Raw genomic sequence first — 19,600 nt, 5'->3', positions numbered from 1 at the left:
AAGCCCTACAGCAGGCACAGGCAACCTTAGGCCCTCCAAATGCTGTGGACTACATCTCCCCTGATGCTTTGCCAGCATTGTGGGTGTAGGAGAATTATGGGTGATGAAGTCCACAACATCTGGAGTGTTGAAGGTTGCTACAACTGTCCTACAGAATCTTCTACAAATATTGTCTGTTACCCGATGTATTATACCATTAGGGTGCTAAAAATATGGAAACTGTTTTCTGTAGATGAAATAATAGGACGTCCTGACCCTCCAAAGTAAAAGGAATACCTTTAGATATATACATACATCTTGGGTCAGACAGGGCTTGAATTTGACAGATAGCGGATAGATAGATATTAATGCACTGTGCAGGAAGACCTTGGAGACTATATGGAGGTGTTCAAACATCATCTGGCCCAAGTTGCATGTATATGGCTGAAGGGTCCCGTCATATACTAAATGTAGGGATGAGTTTTTTTTTTGTTTTGTTTTTTTTTAGATATATTTCATTTAACACAGAATCTATTTCCTTTTAAAACTTGATGGAAGGGTCATTATATTTGAAAATACTGTTGAGGTGACAGTTGTCGTTTAATGAATGTGAAGACTCCAATAGGTACTTCTTCGTACGCACTGTTTGAGTTATCTGATGCAGTAGGTGTCCAGAAAAGATGATTCAACAGTGTAAATCACTTTAGCCACCACAATAAACCAATTTAGAATGCCAAAAAAAAAAATATATATATATATATATATATATATATATATATATATTTATATTTCTGATGTCATTCCAAAGAGCTGCAATGTTTCCTTTGGTGGAGGTAGCATTTCCAAAACCGGAGGAGTATGTCTAGCCTTGAATTGGCCTAGGTGCCATTTATCCAAAGCTGTAGAGTCTCAATCATGACAGGCTACCATCTCTGCCTGTGAGCCTTTAGCAGGTTTGAGACAAAGGCCTTCAATATCATGTGAGTCATTGTGCACAGTTATCCTATTTTCCAGTTTTCATGCAATTACTTCAGGAAATTAGGGGTAAAATCTGTCAGGTTGACGGGTAAATATAGAAACATTAATTGCAACATATTCATGGTTTAGCAGATCTCGTTCAATCTAGAAGTTAGATTCTGAAACGTTTAAGGCTCTTTTTCATTTGTTTGTTTTGTATTTAAATTATTGAAATCAATATTTGATTGCAATACACACATGAGGCTGAGTTTGGTGTGATAATATATCATAAATCATAGTCCTTCTAACCCTTCTCGGATAGGACCTACCAACACACCATGACATTCTGGTATAAACAACATGAAACATTCCTTTGGTCCCTAAAACACCAACTGCACCTATTATTGGCTAATGGAAAGTATCAGTTCACAGCTGGCGTGCCAAAGTAAACCATTAATGTGGCACATGTCTATATAACCATCAAACGAAAAAAACATAAAATGCAAAAGTATTCAAGTCGCTTTTTAGCAAATTTATTGGCTTTTTGAAAAAGAAAATAAACAAATAAAAAACCCAAAGGTAGTTAGATACATTACAAAAAATAATGTGAATAAGTAAATATGTAAAGTATAGTTTAATACATTAAATTAGATACATAGCATCTATCAAAAGCTTATTTTTTTATAGTAGACATCATTCATTTATTGAGGTATGCTACTGGGGGTTCCTAAAGATTGACAGGTATAAATTACAATAATTGAATTATAAAACATTAAAACTTTTTTCCTCAACATTTCTAAGATTAATTTAACTTGTATTGATTTCTTTTTTCAAATACATCTTAAAATTATATATATATTTTTTAAATTAAGCTTGTCTTACCTATATTTCTTTACAGCCTATTCCCTTTTCAAACTTTTTCCACCTGGGAAGGTTACTAAAGGTATGTCTTCTTATTTGTCGATCTAAAAAAAAGATAATATAAGAACCAACAATTACTTTTATAGAAAAAAAAAAGCACATTCGTTAATTAACTTGTTTATTCTTCCACCTTCTGGTGGGACATCTTTTAAGACACATTCCAATTGAATTTTACATACATAAAAGTCTTCATACCTCATCTGCTTCCACAAATATATAAATATACGTTTAAAAAATCATAGTAGTTCTATTTCACATTTGCAAATTTTAGTAACCTCACCTTCTTTTATAATTTTATGTTTTTTATATAGTAAACCACCAGCCATGGGTGACGGTGAGATGGCTATATTTGGGGAGGCAGCCCACTTCCTACGAAAATCAGACAAGGAGAGGATTGAGGCACAGAACAGACCATTTGATGCCAAAACATCATACTTCGTGATAGACCCGAAGCAGATGTACGTGAAGGGTATCATACAGAGCAGAGAAGGTGGCAAAGTCACTGTGAAGAAAGAAGACAACACGGTACGTTGGCATTTCTTTACCTTTAGAGCTTGAAAACACTAAAGGCGTAAAAGTAACAATTTTAGTTCAGATGTTATATAAATTACTACCTCCTAAACTATAGAAGTATATGTTACAATTGATTAATTAAGAGAGAGCAATGTCTTCCAAGTGGAATTAAACATATGCCCAGCCATACTCATGTTGTCCAACGTTTTCATTTCTTTAGACTGTCACAGTGAAGGAGGACGAAATCTTCCCTATGAACCCACCCAAGTATGATAAGATTGAAGACATGGCCATGATGACCCACTTGAACGAACCATCCGTCCTGTATAACCTCAAAGAGCGTTACGCAGCCTGGATGATCTACGTAAGGATCATGGGGTTTTTAACACTTTTCAACACTTACATTTGACAAAACTGGAAAACAGGGGTTTGAAAAAGATATGGTGCATTGGGATGAGTCCAACACTCATCTCAGCAAACAAATATAGGGATGCAATCCCATCCTATGGCCATATCGTGTGAAGCCCACCACTACGTCACAGTACCAAAATTTCAGTTTTTTATTTTTAATCATGTTTTTTTCTGTTTAATATGCTATAAATACCATGGAATCTCCAAATTATTTTAAGAACCCCATTCTGCATGAGTACACATTCTAGGGATTTGTTCATGGTTTTGTTAAATTCCCCAAATCTGACAAAACAGAACCATGAGTAAACAGAAAATATAGAGATGCTTCAGGGGTTATTTAATATTTGAATAAAAATATAATGTAATTTGATATATTACATTTCAGTTGGTCTGTCCTATGCTACTTCTGTTAATAAAATAAGTCATACTGACATTTGTTACAATAGTGGTTTTAGTTGCAAAGATTTTTAACATCATGCTTCCAATGGGTCATATTAATACCTCTGTTGTGACTTGGGAGTCAATACATGTTTAACTGTACTTTTTATTCTTCTTTAGACCTATTCTGGCCTGTTCTGTGCTACAGTCAACCCCTACAAATGGCTGCCTGTGTACAACCCCGAGGTGGTCAATGCTTACAGAGGCAAAAAGCGTCAGGAAGCCCCACCTCACATCTTCTCCATCTCTGATAACGCCTATCAGTTCATGTTAACTGGTAAGCAGCTCATTTGTTTAAGATCAAGAGACAAAGATATAGATTAAATGTCCTTTTGTTTGTCATTGTTTTTTTGTTTTTTCTCTTAGCCTATGAAAGTTTTTGAAATCCAGTTTGGTTAACGTATTCATGCTGTTTGATGTTTTTTATGTTTTCTTTCTTTCTAGATCGTGAAAATCAGTCAGTCCTCATTACGTAAGTATACTTTTTGTATTGCTCACACAAGTAAACTACTTTATGTGTTACATAAATTACAAAAAGTGAGGATTTCCAAATCAATATCATTTCTATAATGTGAAATATATATATCTGTTTTCAATAGCGGCAAAATTATCTGGTTTTTTTACAATAGTTGACCTTCAACTAGCCGTATCCGCTGTTCTAATTAGAGCATTGTCTCTTAATTAAATTGTCTCTTAATTGTCTCTTAATTAAATGATTTCCACATCTAAAGGCACAGTGTGCAAACCAAGTTTTAACCCCTTAATGACACAACTTCTGGAATAAAATGGAATCATGACGGAATATATCCGCCGTCTGTCCTTAAGGGGTTAATTATGAGATTACTTAGTAATCTCAAAACAAATCCATTCTTGGCAAGCCTCTTATATCTATGCCGCAAAAGCAAAAATCTCAATGCAGATGCTTCATCCTCTATTTAATCGAATCACAAGTCCCCCTGAGTTCTATATTTAAAAAGCAATTCTGGAGCAAAGGGTTGAATCTGGAGCAATCAGTGGAATCATCCATTGGTTCCGATAGGGATTGCTCAGCTTGTAGCGTATTTCTCTTGAAATCTTTTTTTGTTTTTGCTTTTTAACACATAGCCTCCAGTGTTCTGTAGTCCAAGAACATTTCAGACTAAGGCCTTTCATATTATTGGATAAACGTTGCAAGTGTATTTTTCATTATACATCAATATAAATATATATTTTTTAAAATCATATGTATCAATATTTTAAAACAAAAATCCAAATATTAAAATATGCTTCATAATATTAACTAATTTTAAAAGTGTATCCACAAATATTAAATAATTTGTAAAGCTTATCCAACAATATTAAATTAGACCCATTTCATAGCAAAACTAAACAAAATGCAGATACAGTTCCTAATTGGCAATTTATTTCTATTATTTTACCTAAACAAATATTCTTCTTGTGCTCCCCAGCGGAGAATCTGGTGCTGGGAAGACTGTGAACACGAAACGCGTCATCCAGTACTTTGCAACAATTGCAGCTACTGGAGACAAGAAGCAAAAGGAGGCGGAGAAGGCCAAGGTGAATTAATAAAATATACTGCATTCAATGGAACCTCTTTATATATTGTTTTAAACATTATACATCATAAATTGAAGATTCTAGCCTTGCTTATATAAATTAAGTAAGGAGATTTACATGAATCAGTACAAATTCCTTTTTTCTAGGGCACTCTGGAGGATCAAATCATCCAGGCTAACCCTCTGCTGGAAGCCTTCGGCAATGCCAAGACCGTGAGGAATGACAACTCATCCCGCTTCGTAAGTCAGCCCTCAAACTAAACTGTGCCACCTTGTAACACCTAGAAATAAAGCATATTCAATTTCAAAAGTCTAAACACTCACCACTATCCATCAGTTATCTCTCTTAAAGAAAAACTATAATGTTAGGAATACAAATCTATTATAACTTCATAGTGTTCCTGTGCCTAGTAGTATTGGGTACAGCGGGATCCTCCATAGACAAAGCTTGAATCCCATAGCCGTCACAAGTGACGGCTGCTGATATTTGACAAAAGTTGACGGCGGATCTCCACCTTTTATCAGCTGTTGTGAAACTCAGACTTTACCATAAAACAAAATAGTCCCTATGAATATAGGGAGCAAGGCCTTCAGGATACAATGAGAAGAATACAAGAACCAAGGCCTGCAGGATACAGTTAACAAACAAGTTTAGCAAACAAGTTACTTAGCACGGACAGAAGCTAAGGCTAAAAAGTAAAAACAAGTTTCATTGAGACTCAATAATCGAGCCTTAATTAATTGGGAGACGGTTGGATGGTGGAACTCCTTTCCTATGGAGATATTCTGACATATACAGAGTTATAGCTACCTGTAGAACTTCTACTAATTCCTGGTTAGATCCGGTGAAATCAATAGTCTTTCAAGTATCTGTTTAACCCCTTAAGGACACATGACATGTGTGACATGTCATGATTCCCTTTTATTCCAGAAGTTTGGTCCTTAAGGTGTTAAACCAGAGTCACAAAAATGATTAAAAGAAGAATCAACCGAGGATCAAAATACGTCAATTTTGCTTCCTGAACATTCCATGTATGACAACACCCTAAATCTCCTAATATCCACAAAAGAAACTCATTTCCTCTGTTTTAATCCGCCCCAGAACCTTCACACAGCCCATGTGTCTCACCTATTCCTTTCCAATTAAATTGTAAGCTTAGATATATGACTCTTAAAACAAACTGCTACTGCCTCTCACAGAAACTCCATACACCCATTGGATCTCACCTGATCATAATAATTAAAATATATCATCCAATTCATTTAATATTATTTACCAATCAGCACTCAAATTATGTTCCATAGCAAAACAACTTGAATGTTACACATTCCTCTTCTGACAAATTCCTTTATTATAATTTTTATTTTTATTTATTATGACCTTACATTTATTAATGTTTAACATTTTTAGGGTAAATTCATCAGAATCCACTTTGGGACTACTGGCAAGCTGTCATCTGCTGATATTGAAACATGTAAGCTGGAAAACGTAATATATAACTTCATAAAGTGAAAGACTGTAAGTCAAGTCATTAATATGGTATACTTGCTTCTTCAGACCTTCTGGAAAAATCCAGAGTCACATTCCAGTTGTCAGCAGAGAGAAGCTACCACATCTTTTACCAGGTTATGTCCAACAAGAAGCCTGAGTTGATCGGTAAGTTGGTATTAATCACAACTGTCAGTAAAACATGTAAAACAGTGTTTAACCCCTTAAGGACACATGGCATGTGTGACATGTCATGATTCCCTTTTATTCCAGAAGTTTGGTCCTTAAGGGGTTAAAAATAGAAAAGGCAATATACAAATAATATTCTGAAACTGGGAACTTTTTTTGTAATAAGTGTATTTCTAATATTTTGCAGACCAGTTGCTGATTACAACCAACCCTTATGACTTCCCACTTGTCAGCCAAGGTGAAATCACAGTAGCAAGCATTGATGACCAAGAGGAACTGATGGCCACTGATGTACGTTCCTTCAACATCATGTATGTTCCGATGTCATGTTTCCATTCTGCACCATGATAAATATTTTCCCAACTCCATGTTTTCACAGGAAGCCATTGACATCCTGGGTTTCAATTCTGATGAGAAAATGGGAATCTACAAACTGACGGGCGCAGTCATGCACCATGGCAACATGAAATTCAAGCAGAAACAAAGAGAGGAGCAGGCTGAGCCAGATGGCACCGAAGGTAAAAATAGGACATTGCCCGATGGATTACCCATGGACAAAGTGAATAAAATAACACAGTAAAAAAACAAAGCACTTTTACCCAAAGTGTTTTGATTTTGAAACTTTCTTACCTTTCCTTAACTTATGTCACAATACATTTCTGTTATGTAAATAATACTATGGTTGAAGGGTTAGTTATTAAAGAAAAATAGAATCGTGTTGCTTGCAGGTCAGCATTTAACTTGTGAAATCTAAGCATCACACTAAGATAGGGCCCAATGGATTACCCATGGGCATACAGTGAAAAAAAGAATTACCAGTGCATTAACATAATAAAAAAAAAGAAATATCTCTTTTTAAATTTTCACATTTTGTTACTCTTCATTATCAGCTGTAACAATACATTTCTGTTATGTACATTCTATCATGGGTGAAGGGTTAGTAATTCAAAAAACAAGTATGTTGTTTTCAGGTAAGGTTTTAACTTGGGAAATCTGAGCATCACCCTTAGATACAGTAAGTGGCTTTACTGTAGCTTCACAAAAAGGGAATTACAATGCATTTTTAAAAAACTAAACTATATTTCAGTGGCTGACAAAATTGCCTACCTAATGGGTCTCAACTCTGCCGATCTACTGAAGGCCTTGTGCTACCCAAGAGTCAAAGTTGGGAATGAATTTGTGACCAAAGGTCAAACAGTGCAACAGGTAATTTCAGTGCAATATCTGCCAAACATGAGTGAAAAAGTAATCATTGCTTGTAATGATTTCAACATTTTTATTTGTTGAAAGGTTCACAACTCAGTTGGTGCCCTGAGTAAGTCAGTCTATGAAAAGATGTTCTTGTGGATGGTCATTCGTATTAACCAGCAGTTGGACACCAAACAGCCAAGACAGCACTACATTGGTGTCTTGGACATTGCCGGCTTTGAAATCTTTGATGTAAGAATTATGACATAATATGTCTGTGGCAAATCATACATGAGGTATTTAAAATGTGACATTATATGATACTTACATGTATGATTTGTATTTTTTCTTAATCAGTTCAACAGTTTGGAGCAGTTGTGTATCAACTTCACCAATGAGAAACTGCAACAGTTCTTCAATCACCACATGTTCGTCTTAGAACAAGAGGAATACAAGAAGGAAGGGATTGAGTGGGAGTTCATTGACTTCGGCATGGACTTGGCGGCCTGCATTGAGCTTATTGAGAAGGTAAAGAATAATGTTCGCTAGAAGTTATCTTTCAAAACACAGCATCTCTCATTATGAGTACAACACTTGTAGCACAAGAAAAAACCTTCAGATGATATTGAAGTTAAAAATAATTACAAATCAAAACCAAAACAAAATTATATACACAATTTATTTAAACATATTCCCATAGAGAAATGGATAAATTAATATATGTGTTAAAGCAGAGTTTCCCAAACCAGTTCTCAAGACCCACCAACAGTCCAGGTTTTGTTAGTATCTCCATTGGAATAAAACAGGGAAATACATAAATCGTGGACTGTTGGTGGGCCATGAGGACTGGTTTGGGAACCACTGTGTTAAAGCATTGTTCCATTCATTAACTGTTTTAATGGTATAATCAATAGCCAATGGGCATCTTCTCCATCCTTGAAGAGGAGTGCATGTTCCCCAAGGCAACGGACACTTCATTCACCAATAAACTGTATGATCAGCATCTTGGCAAGTCCAACAACTTCCAGAAACCAAAACCTGGTAAAGGCAAAGCCGATGCTCATTTCTCCCTTGTCCACTATGCTGGAACAGTGGATTACAACATCAGTGGCTGGCTGGACAAGAACAAGGACCCACTGAATGAAACAGTCATTGGGCTGTACATTAAGTCTTCTGTGAAGCTGCTCTCATTACTGTACGCCTCTTATGCTGCAGACCAAGGTAAGTAAGCTTGATAAGAACACAATATGGTAAATTTCCATATAAGCGTGTCTATAGCATTGTTTCTCTATATTATTGTAGTAACATGGTGATATAATAATGGTCATAGACTATTATACTAAATTTAAAAAAAAATCTACTTCAGAAACTGGTGGCAAGAAGGGTGGTAAGAAGAAGGGGTCATCTTTCCAGACCGTGTCTGCTCTTTTCAGGGTAAGTGCAATATTAAAGTCTTCCTTACCAATTATTTTTTGTTTTTTTGTACGTATGGAATATGTCATTATGTAATATATCCAATCTACAGGAGAATCTGAACAAACTGATGTCCAACTTGAGAAGCACTCACCCCCACTTTGTACGTTGTTTGATCCCCAATGAGACAAAAACTCCAGGTGGGTAAATAGAAGCAAAAAAATAAATAAGTGAATCTTATGTGGCTTGGCTCTGCCATAACTGTAGAGGATGATTATTGACTTAGCACTTGTCTGAATGTTAATGGAGATTTTCCTTTTAAGGTACAATGGACCACTACCTGGTCATGCATCAGCTCAGGTGTAACGGTGTCCTGGAGGGCATCAGGATTTGCAGGAAAGGATTCCCAAGCAGAATCATATATGCTGACTTCAAACAGCGGTATGAACAATTAAAAAAAAACCTCCAGGATGAGAAAATTAGTTTGTTCCATTATTCTGTTAGCAATATGTACATATTTGACAAAGTTCTTTTAACACATCTAAAAATATTAGGAAATGAATATGAAATCTATTTCTTTATTTAATGACAGTTACAAGGTTCTCAATGCCAGTGCTATCCCAGATGGTCAGTTTATTGACAGCAAGAAGGCTTCAGAGAAACTTCTCGGTTCCATCGATATTGACCATACTCAATACAGATTTGGACACACCAAGGTAAATGGTGCAGCCGAAGATCCTTACTAACCTGATAGATCTATAGCATATAATCACTGCAAAATTTACTTATTTTAATAGCACATATATTACAGCAATATAAATGCCTTAAAAATGAAAGTAAATCAGACCTGTACTTGGTAACTTTATATCTTTATACAAATTATTACTCAAGTCAAGTTTGCAAAAAAAAAACATCAAAACAGTTGGACAATTATTGGAGGTTTTCAGGAAATATCATGGCATTGTAAAATCTTACAGGTGTTCTTCAAAGCCGGTCTCTTGGGTACCCTTGAAGAGATGCGAGATGACAAATTAGCTCAGCTGATCACTCGTACGCAGGCTATGTGCAGAGGATACCTCATGAGAGTAGAGTTTAGGAGGATGATGGAGAGGAGGTACTTTACACCCCTATATTATAAACATACAAATATATTACCTATACAATAAATGTTGGGTTCATATGATAAATCAACTCCATGAAATTTATTTTAGGGAATCTGTCTTCTGTATCCAGTACAATGTCCGCTCATTCATGAACGTCAAACATTGGCCATGGATGAAGCTGTACTTCAAGATCAAGCCTCTTCTGAAGAGTGCAGAATCTGAGAAGGAAATGGCCAACATGAAGGAAGAGTTTGAGAAGACAAAGGAGGCTCTTCAGAAGTCAGAAGCCAAGAGAAAGGAACTAGAGGAGAAAATGGTTGGCATCCTCCAGGAAAAGAATGACCTACAGCTCCAGGTTGCATCTGTAAGTTATTTAACAAATGCGGGATATATTTAATTTCAGTTAAGTTAAGAAAAACCTTAATTTGCAACATTTGAATATTATTTTCTGCATACAGCTAAAGTATTTTATTTGCTGTTTTAAATATCAATCAACTGGACAACATTAAATATTATTAAATGTTAACCATAAAGACACTCATTTTTAAACAAATGTCTTTTAATAAGTTAACAATATCTGTATAAAAACTTGTCTTTCGGATACATTTTCACAGGAATCAGAAGCTGTGTCAGATGCAGAAGAAAGATGTGAGGGACTGATCAAAAACAAGATTCAACTGGAAGCAAAGGTCAAGGAAATTAATGAAAGGCTGGAAGATGAGGAGGAATCTAATGCTGAGCTAACAGCCAAGAAGAGGAAACTGGAGGATGAATGTTCTGAACTGAAGAAAGATATTGATGACCTTGAGCTAACATTGGCCAAAGTTGAGAAGGAGAAACATGCCACAGAAAACAAAGTAATGAATCATCCCTATTAATTATTATAAGCCTTAACTATTACAGCAGATAAGTATTGTAAAAAAAATAAAAAATAAACTACTGTGTAGTATAGTTCTAATGATACATTACATCATAGTTTTTCTTCACACAGTTTGTTTCTAGTCATGTAAATTACTTTCACTACAGATATTAATCCAAGTTATTATCTATTATAAGCCTTAAATATTATTTTAAATAAACAATGTAAAAAATAAACAAAATAAAAAGTGGAATAATGCTTAGGAAACATTATTATATGATTTTGTTTTCATATACTTTGATTCTAGTCATACAAATGACACATAACACGCCTGACACACATAAATTAATCAAAATGTCAAAATCTAGGTGAAAAACCTTACAGAAGAAATGGCTGTTCTTGATGAGAACGTTGCCAAGTTGACTAAGGAGAAGAAAGCCCTTCAAGAAGCCCACCAGCAAACTCTGGATGACTTGCAAGCTGAAGAAGACAAAGTCAACACTCTCACCAAAGCCAAAACCAAGCTGGAACAACAAGTAGATGATGTACGTACATGTGATGTAAAATTCTGACTTTCAGCGACATTCTTGCCCATGTCAATAATACGCGATATCAATATCTTGTTTTGTGATACTGATGATGTATATTACATAACTTAGTCTACAGTTGTAAATTTTTCGGCTTGACTTGGAATTATGAAAACTGCAGTCTTGTGTTGAGTGTTCAATAAATCTTTTCAATGTCCCATTAGCTGGAGGGTTCACTGGAGCAAGAGAAGAAGCTCCGCATGGATTTGGAGAGATCCAAGAGAAAGCTGGAGGGAGATCTGAAATTGGCGCAAGAATCTACCATGGATTTAGAAAATGACAGGCAGCAGCTGGATGAAAAAGTGAAAAAGTAATACAACTGGCATTGCATCTACAGCTTACTAACCAGAAACATACTCTGTAGAAGAAATATATACTCTCCCCAGTCTCTCTCTTTTCCCTAATTAATTTTCACTAATGTCTTCTTTTCACTCTCTCTCCTCTCCTTTTCCATCTCCTTCATCTCGTTAACAGTAAAATGTTGTGTTAATCTGAACATATATGTCTTGGACAATCAACTCAAACAGGTTTATGCGCTAACGTTAGAATTAGAAGTGATATCAAGGTCAAATTCAAATTTAAGATCAAAATAGGCAAACAGGAAAAATGATCTAAGTCAACTATAATTGCACATTAGCTCCTCTGGCCTTAGATTTTACATTTATTTTGAATTAATTCAGAATTTTTACTTTAGTAAATAAATCCAAAAATGTTCACTACACTCATTCCTCTATTGCTTACATCTTGATTTATTGGACATCTGCAAATTAAAATACATCTATATTTAGCTTTTTGTGAATTATTTTAAATATTATGCAATGTAGTTAGAGAACCCATGTTTGTTAATGTCTGATACTATTAGCAAATAAGTTTATTGATATTGATAACGGTTTTGTATCACTGGTGTTAGACATATAACTCTTGTTTAACAGGAAGGATTTTGAAATCAGCCAACTGCAAAGCAAGATTGAAGATGAACAGGCTCTGGGTACTCAGCTGCAGAAGAAAATTAAAGAGCTACAGGTACCTTCCAATTCAAAACACAACATACAATCTTTGAGGTTCAAAGACAAGTTTCTGACTATTCTTTTATTAACATTTCAGGCCCGTATTGAAGAGCTGGAAGAGGAAATTGAAGCAGAACGAGCAGCTAGAGCCAAGGCTGAGAAGCAACGTGCTGACTTATCCAGGGAGCTTGAAGAGATCAGTGAGCGTCTGGAAGAAGCTGGTGGAGCAACCTCAGCTCAGATTGAGATGAACAAGAAGCGTGAAGCAGAATTCCAAAAGATGAGACGTGATCTGGAAGAGGCCACTCTGCAGCATGAGGCCACAGCCTCCGCCCTCCGTAAAAAGCAAGCTGATAGTGTTGCGGAACTTGGAGAACAAATTGATAACCTTCAACGTGTGAAACAGAAACTGGAAAAGGAAAAGAGTGAGCTGAAGATGGAGATTGATGACCTGGCCAGCAACATGGACTCTGTCTCCAAAGCTAAGGTAAGGACTAAGCATATTCCGGCATCACTAATTTGCTGATAATATTTTCTAACTTTTGGCCGGTATATTGGGACAGCAATTTAAGGGAACTCATATTTTGACAGTAATACAGTTAAAGACAGAAAACATTATTATCTTTAAAAATGGCCTAAACTATGATTTCTTAACCTACCTGAATATTGAAGTGGAGCAGGATAGGTTGAAATTGCAAGGTTATCAAAAAAAGCAGGTCTTAAGTAATGATATACATACATACATATATATATATATATATATATATATATATATATTATATTTCAGAATATTAGTTATTTGTTAGGAAAGTGTATTCAAATCCCTTTCAAGTCTTTTGAGGCATTGAAATCGTTTATTTTTGATCGATCCTTAAAGTGTTGCTAATTCCTTTCCTAAGGTAAAATATAACTGGAATGGTGAGAATGTGATTGTATTGTCAACATTAGTGACTCATTAGCAGGTGTTGATAAATATTTACATCTGTTTGCAATTTTCCTAAAATTCAATTATTTGCTTCTCAATAGGCAAATCTGGAGAAGATGTGCAGAACATTAGAGGACCAATATAGTGAAGTGAAGACTAAAGAGGAGGAGCACATTCGTGTATTGAATGACATCAATACTCAGAAAGCCCGTCTTCAGACGGAAAATGGTAACTGGCCCATGCATTAAATGTTAATATAAGTATCTCATAGAAATGGAAGATTTAATTTAGTGTAATGCTCATTGTATTCATTAGGGGAATACTCTCGTCAGTTGGAGGAAAAAGACTCTCTAATTTCTCAGCTATCCAGAGGTAAACAGGCTTTCACCCAGCAAACAGAAGAACTAAAACGTCATCTAGAGGAGGAGACAAAGGTAAACACAAAAATTTAAAAAAAAACGGCAGCTAATATTGTCTAAACATAACATTGATGAATATAGATTTATAATTTTCTGCATTGCTTGCCTCACTGTATTTCTCGAGCACAATAAAATAGAGAATAAAAAAAAAAAAGATTTATAATTTTTTTCCTTGTTTAACATTAATATATTTCCATGTCACCTTTAAGGCCAAGAACGCCCTCGCTCATGCATTGCAATCTGCCCGCCATGACTGTGACCTTCTCAGGGAGCAATATGAAGAGGAACAGGAAGCCAAGGGTGAGCTGCAGAGATCTCTATCCAAAGCCAATGGAGAGGTTGCCCAATGGAGGACAAAATACGAGACTGATGCTATTCAGCGCACAGAGGAACTGGAAGAAGCCAAGTATGTCTACAATAGATTACTTATAATAGAGTACTATTCCTTGTGAAAGAACATGTTTGTTTTCAAATAAGTTTGCATGCAGGAATAGTGATATAAAACTAAACTAATTTATAAAGACTAACGATATCTTAGAATCATTGGTGCCCATTTTTTTCACCATGTGGAATCTGAAATATTACTTTACATTGTCAACAACTGATAGTACAATGGCAATTTCTCCTGAGGGCTATGTTTGTGGTGTTCCTATCACTACAAAGGCATTTTACAATATTTTAGCCAACTAATACTCTTGAAACCAAATTAAAATGTCCATATTTACCACTAGTTATTTTTAAAATATAAGAAGTAAAAATGAATAATGTTCTAATGTAACAGTACAGATTTTTAGAAATGGACTTTTATCTGCTGTTTTTTGGTTTTCTGTACATCACCCTGTCAACATTTATTTTTTCCATAACTAGAAACTCTATACCTAGAAAGACACTCATCCAATTTGATATTAATATAATAGGAAGAAACTTGCCCAGCGTCTCCAGGAAGCGGAGGAGCAAATTGAGGCTGTCAACTCTAAGTGTGCATCTTTGGAAAAGACCAAACAGAGACTCCAAGGAGAAGTGGAAGATCTTATGGTGGACGTAGAGCGCTCCAACTCCGCCTGTGCAGCTCTTGATAAGAAGCAGAGGAACTTTGACAAGGTTTATTTCCTATATATTACACATTTTAATTGAATGTGGTAAATGTATTTAAAACAATGTAGAGCAAAAACAAGCCACTGTAAGTTTTTATCTTTGAGTGAACAAAATTCTCACCTTGGGATCTTTTGATGTGTGTGAGAGACTTTTACATAAAATACTTGGTTTTATTATATAGGTTCTGTCTGAATGGAAGCAGAAATATGAGGAAACTCAGGCAGAGCTAGAAGCCTCTCAGAAGGAGACCAGGTCTCTAAGCACAGAGGTCTTCAAGATGAAGAATTCCTATGAGGAAGCTTTGGACCAGCTTGAGACTCTCAAGAGAGAGAACAAGAACCTTCAACGTGAGTATGATGTGAATGTTGATAATACTGTTTAAATCAAGGTGTTGATTTCATGAAAGTGTTAACTTCCAATATCATGTATATAACACAATCCGAAACTTCACGCCGATTCACCAGTTTTTAACTTGTTATTAATTGTGTTTTTCCAGAGGAGATCTCTGATCTGACAGAACAAGTTGCAGAGACAGGAAAGACTGTTCATGAAATAGAAAAAGCTAAAAAACAGGTGGAGCAAGAGAAATTTGACTTGCAGTCAGCTCTAGAAGAAGCAGAGGCAAGTATTGTTTTAACAATATTAAAAACATGTTCATATGATATTTCTGCAATACTCTAAACACATACTTGAATCTGTACCTAGGGTTCTCTGGAGCATGAGGAGGCAAAAATACTTCGTGTCCAACTTGAGTTAAATCAAGTAAAGTCTGAGGTCGACAGAAAAGTTGCAGAGAAGGATGAAGAGATTGAACAGCTGAAGAGGAATAGTCAGAGATCTCTGGAGTCCATGCAGAGCTCCCTTGATGCTGAGATCAGAAGCAGGAATGATGCCCTCCGAATCAAAAAGAAGATGGAAGGAGACCTTAATGAGATGGAGATTCAGCTAAGCCATGCCAACCGCCAGGCAGCAGAAGCACAGAAACATCTCAGGAATGTCCAGGGACAACTTAAGGTAAATAACTGTGAAAAACAAAGCTTAATCTTGCATGAATATGTGTTTGAGGATAACATGGCTTTTAATGTTTGTAGGATTCCCAACTACACCTCGATGATGCTGTTCGAGGAAATGATGATTTGAAGGAACAGTTGGCTATTATTGAAAGACGCAACAACCTCATGACTGCTGAAATTGAAGAAATGAGAACTGCCCTGGAACAGACTGAGCGTGGACGCAAAGTGGCAGAGCAAGAGCTTCTTGATGTCACAGAACGTGTTCAGCTGCTCCACACTCAGGTATGGATGTTCTAAGATTCCTTTTTTTTTTACAGTTTTTAAAGGAAAATCATATCTATGAACTAGGACCTCAATTGTTCTCCTTCTTCTCAACAAACAGAATACCAGCCTCATCAACACCAAGAAGAAGCTTGAATCTGATCTCTCACAACTACAGAGCGAAGTTGATGATTCTCTGCAAGAATCTAGGAATGCAGAAGAAAAAGCTAAGAAGGCCATCACAGATGTATGTCTAGTTACCAATGAATACTATATTTTTCAGGCTATGTGCATTATGTGTAGGAGGGGCATAAATCCAATAACTGAAATATACTTTGGTGATTCTACTAGGCTGCCATGATGGCTGAAGAATTAAAGAAGGAACAAGACACCAGCGCTCACCTTGAGAGGATGAAGAAGAACCTGGAACAGACAGTGAAGGATCTCCAGCATCGTCTGGATGAGGCCGAGCAACTGGCATTGAAAGGAGGAAAGAAGCAGCTCCAGAAATTAGAGTCCAGAGTGAGTTTAGATCTATATTTACAGCATTATATATTTAATTAATGTGTACAAAGTATGTACCATAACAATATAATGTCCTCGCTATCCAGGTGCGTGAGCTGGAAAATGAGCTGGATGCCGAACAGAAGAGAGGCAGCGATGCCATTAAGGGTGTACGCAAGTACGAGAGGAGAGTAAAAGAGCTGACATACCAGGTAGGCTTGGTTTAATTATTTTTTATTTTCGCTCGTTTAATCTAGTGGCCTATTAGACAAATATATTTAATTATGTATATAATGAGCCCAAATCTTAATATGTTTTAATAAATCACAGTCTGAAGAGGACAAGAAGAATGTCTTCAGGTTGCAGGACTTAGTAGACAAACTTCAGCTGAAGGTGAAAGCTTACAAGAGGCAGGCCGAGGAGAGCGTAAGTATTATTTGCCTAGTCCCTTTCTGGATTTCACTACTAAGATGCAACAGACATTCTAACCAACCCATTCTTCTGGTTTAGGAGGAACAGACAAATGTACATCTTTCCAGATTCAGGAAGACTCAACATGAACTAGAAGAGGCAGAGGAACGGGCTGATATTGCTGAATCTCAGGTCAACAAGCTTAGAGTCAAGAGCCGCACTATCACCAAGGTATGAACGTTTCTGATACAGTGATATTTATACTCTGATTGTTAATATACATAACGCTGATCATCCTAGTCATTATGAAATCATAAAGGAGAGCATTTTACCTTTGCATCCAGTTGAATCAGTCTAGTGTAATATCGGTATGAAATATTGAGATGTTTTTACAATTACAAATGTGTTTTTATTACAACCACCAAATAGTGATCCTCAATGTTTCCGCTAAGAAGTGACTCACTTTAGAGTCAAAATGTTGACAGGTCATATCTTGCTGACTGTATTAAAAGGCACTTTTACAACTTAATATGATTACTATTTATTTTAACTGATAGAAGGATAGATAGGTTCACTTATGGGTAGTATGGAGAATAGGACATATTAATGAAGTCAGATGAGCTGGTCTAACGGGGACTATTGATGAAGAGGTCAGATGGTACCACGAATGAAAGGCCCAGCCAGGTTTTCAGGAGAATTAAACTACAGTGTCAATGCTAAAATTAATGCATTGGATAATCGTGTGTGTGTGTATGAGGAGGGGGGGGGGGGAGAGTAAAATATATTACCTTTAGCAGGGCTTAAATTTTCAAGTATATGACTAGCCAGACCTTAAACGTTACTCACAACTGCAAGTCTGGAATTTCTGTTGGCCAGGAGAAATGTTCTACTCAACAAGTCTACATTTTCACACAGTATTGGCTAGTGGCAAGTGGTAATTTTTTAACCCTGCCTTTACTGTCATTTTGTATACATTGAGTTTAAAAGCTTTCTATCCAATATATAAACTAGAGTGGGTGATTTGAGTTTGGTTACATTCTACTGTAATACAATGTGTACAATTTTCTATTTCACAGATAGTGGAAGAATAAAGAGAAGACGTGGTTTACACAAGTTCGTACAATATGGACTTCATTGTAATTAAAGTCATTTGATTTAATGTAGTTCGTGTAGAATGCAAATAAACCCTGTGTTTATACAGACCTCTGTGTGTGCTATCAATTATTCTAATGATACTAATAACATCTACTCAATTCTGTGCTGTAACATGTGGAGACTCAGGATGGGTAAAATGTGCTTTGGAAGGTTTTCCTTTAACCCCTTAAGGACCAAACTTCTGGAATAAAAGGGAATCATGACGTGTCACACACGTCATGTGTCCTTAAGGGGTTAAATCAAACATCAGCCTCTTGGTTCATCATAGCCATGTGCAAGGGATGTTTAAGATGGCATATCCTAATATAGAGAGCAAAAAACAAGGTGTAAGAGAGTACTGAGAACGGACAACAGCTCAAATAGCCTGCCCATCGATGGGTCCACACCTAGACATCAAGCTGGTTATAGTTCATCTTGTGCCGTTACAAAAAGAACCAGGGCCATTAGCATATCAGACTTATCCCACCAAAAAGGGCAGAAGAGATCCAAAATGTCGGTCGCCTCTCTCTTTGCACGAGAGTTACAGCAACCCCAGACGAATGTTTCAGCCTTGTTAGGCATTGTCAGTGAGGTATAGCTGATACCCCTCTAGGAACCGTGAGCAAGTGGTCCACGTCTGGATTATCTTTTTAATCCTAATATAGAGCCGCATTGTCCTCTTTATCCAGTCTAGTTTTTCCTTGCGTTTTTGGGAGAATTTGGATTAGCTTCTTATGTTTTTTTAAGAAAAAAAAAAAAAACAACTACATTTGATACTGATTACTACAACAACAACAACAACAACAACAACAAAAATAATTTTGTCCCTTTTTTAAAATTTGCATATTTTTACTAATGTGATGTGTTTTCCTCCTAATGTGATGTGTTTTCCATTCTTGAAATTCTATGCAGTCTTTTCATGAAATACATCTCTTTAGAGTCTCCCATCCCCCATCCACCCAAACTAGACCAAGAGAATGAATCCATTCTGTAAGGGGACTTCTGTGAACACAGGTGTTTTAACAGTGAGAAGCTAAAGCTAAACATATCTTTTCAACCATTCACCAAATTTTAATAACAGAAAATGCTCCAAAATCAACCTGGAGAGCGCTAGTTGGGGCGGAGGTACAAGAGACTAAGAGGAAAAATCGCTACCTGAGAGAAAGGAAGAGCACCTCATTTTTAGTCCCCAGGTGCTCAAGTTATTTGACCTGCCAAAGCCTCATTT

The 19,600-nt window shown here is 36.2% G+C and overlaps 1 protein-coding gene and 1 long non-coding RNA gene across 2 annotated transcripts in view; one reads left to right on the top strand and one right to left on the bottom strand.

Moving 5' to 3' along the window:
* The window catches only part of LOC134611851 (uncharacterized), a 41,169-nt gene that overhangs the window by 10,953 nt on the left and 10,616 nt on the right, over positions 1-19,600 (bottom strand). Inside the window, exon 2 of the long non-coding RNA XR_010090913.1 lies at positions 1,819-1,901. This is a non-coding gene — a long non-coding RNA (uncharacterized LOC134611851). The remainder of the gene's footprint in view (positions 1-1,818; positions 1,902-19,600) is intronic.
* On the top strand, positions 1,835-18,440 carry LOC134611848 (myosin-4-like). Its single transcript, XM_063456112.1, has 40 exons — positions 1,835-1,879; positions 2,169-2,382; positions 2,591-2,734; positions 3,340-3,496; positions 3,664-3,691; positions 4,668-4,776; positions 4,923-5,015; positions 6,187-6,250; positions 6,334-6,432; positions 6,641-6,744; positions 6,833-6,971; positions 7,541-7,659; positions 7,744-7,893; positions 7,999-8,169; positions 8,556-8,862; positions 9,008-9,075; positions 9,167-9,254; positions 9,378-9,495; positions 9,647-9,770; positions 10,032-10,168; positions 10,266-10,521; positions 10,772-11,014; positions 11,385-11,561; positions 11,768-11,913; positions 12,536-12,626; positions 12,708-13,097; positions 13,637-13,763; positions 13,851-13,969; positions 14,164-14,360; positions 14,872-15,055; positions 15,231-15,396; positions 15,546-15,670; positions 15,755-16,063; positions 16,141-16,344; positions 16,445-16,570; positions 16,675-16,845; positions 16,935-17,039; positions 17,158-17,253; positions 17,338-17,469; positions 18,315-18,440. The coding sequence occupies exons 2-40, from the start codon at positions 2,182-2,184 to the stop codon at positions 18,327-18,329; spliced, it is 5,799 nt and encodes a 1,932-aa protein (XP_063312182.1). The 5' UTR covers positions 1,835-1,879; positions 2,169-2,181; the 3' UTR covers positions 18,330-18,440.

The sequence above is a fragment of the Pelobates fuscus genome, chromosome 5, assembly GCF_036172605.1.
Source record: "Pelobates fuscus isolate aPelFus1 chromosome 5, aPelFus1.pri, whole genome shotgun sequence".
Lineage (NCBI taxonomy): Eukaryota > Metazoa > Chordata > Amphibia > Anura > Pelobatidae > Pelobates > Pelobates fuscus.
Note: the sequence above shows the minus strand (reverse complement) of the source record. Positions and strands in the feature narration are given on the sequence as shown.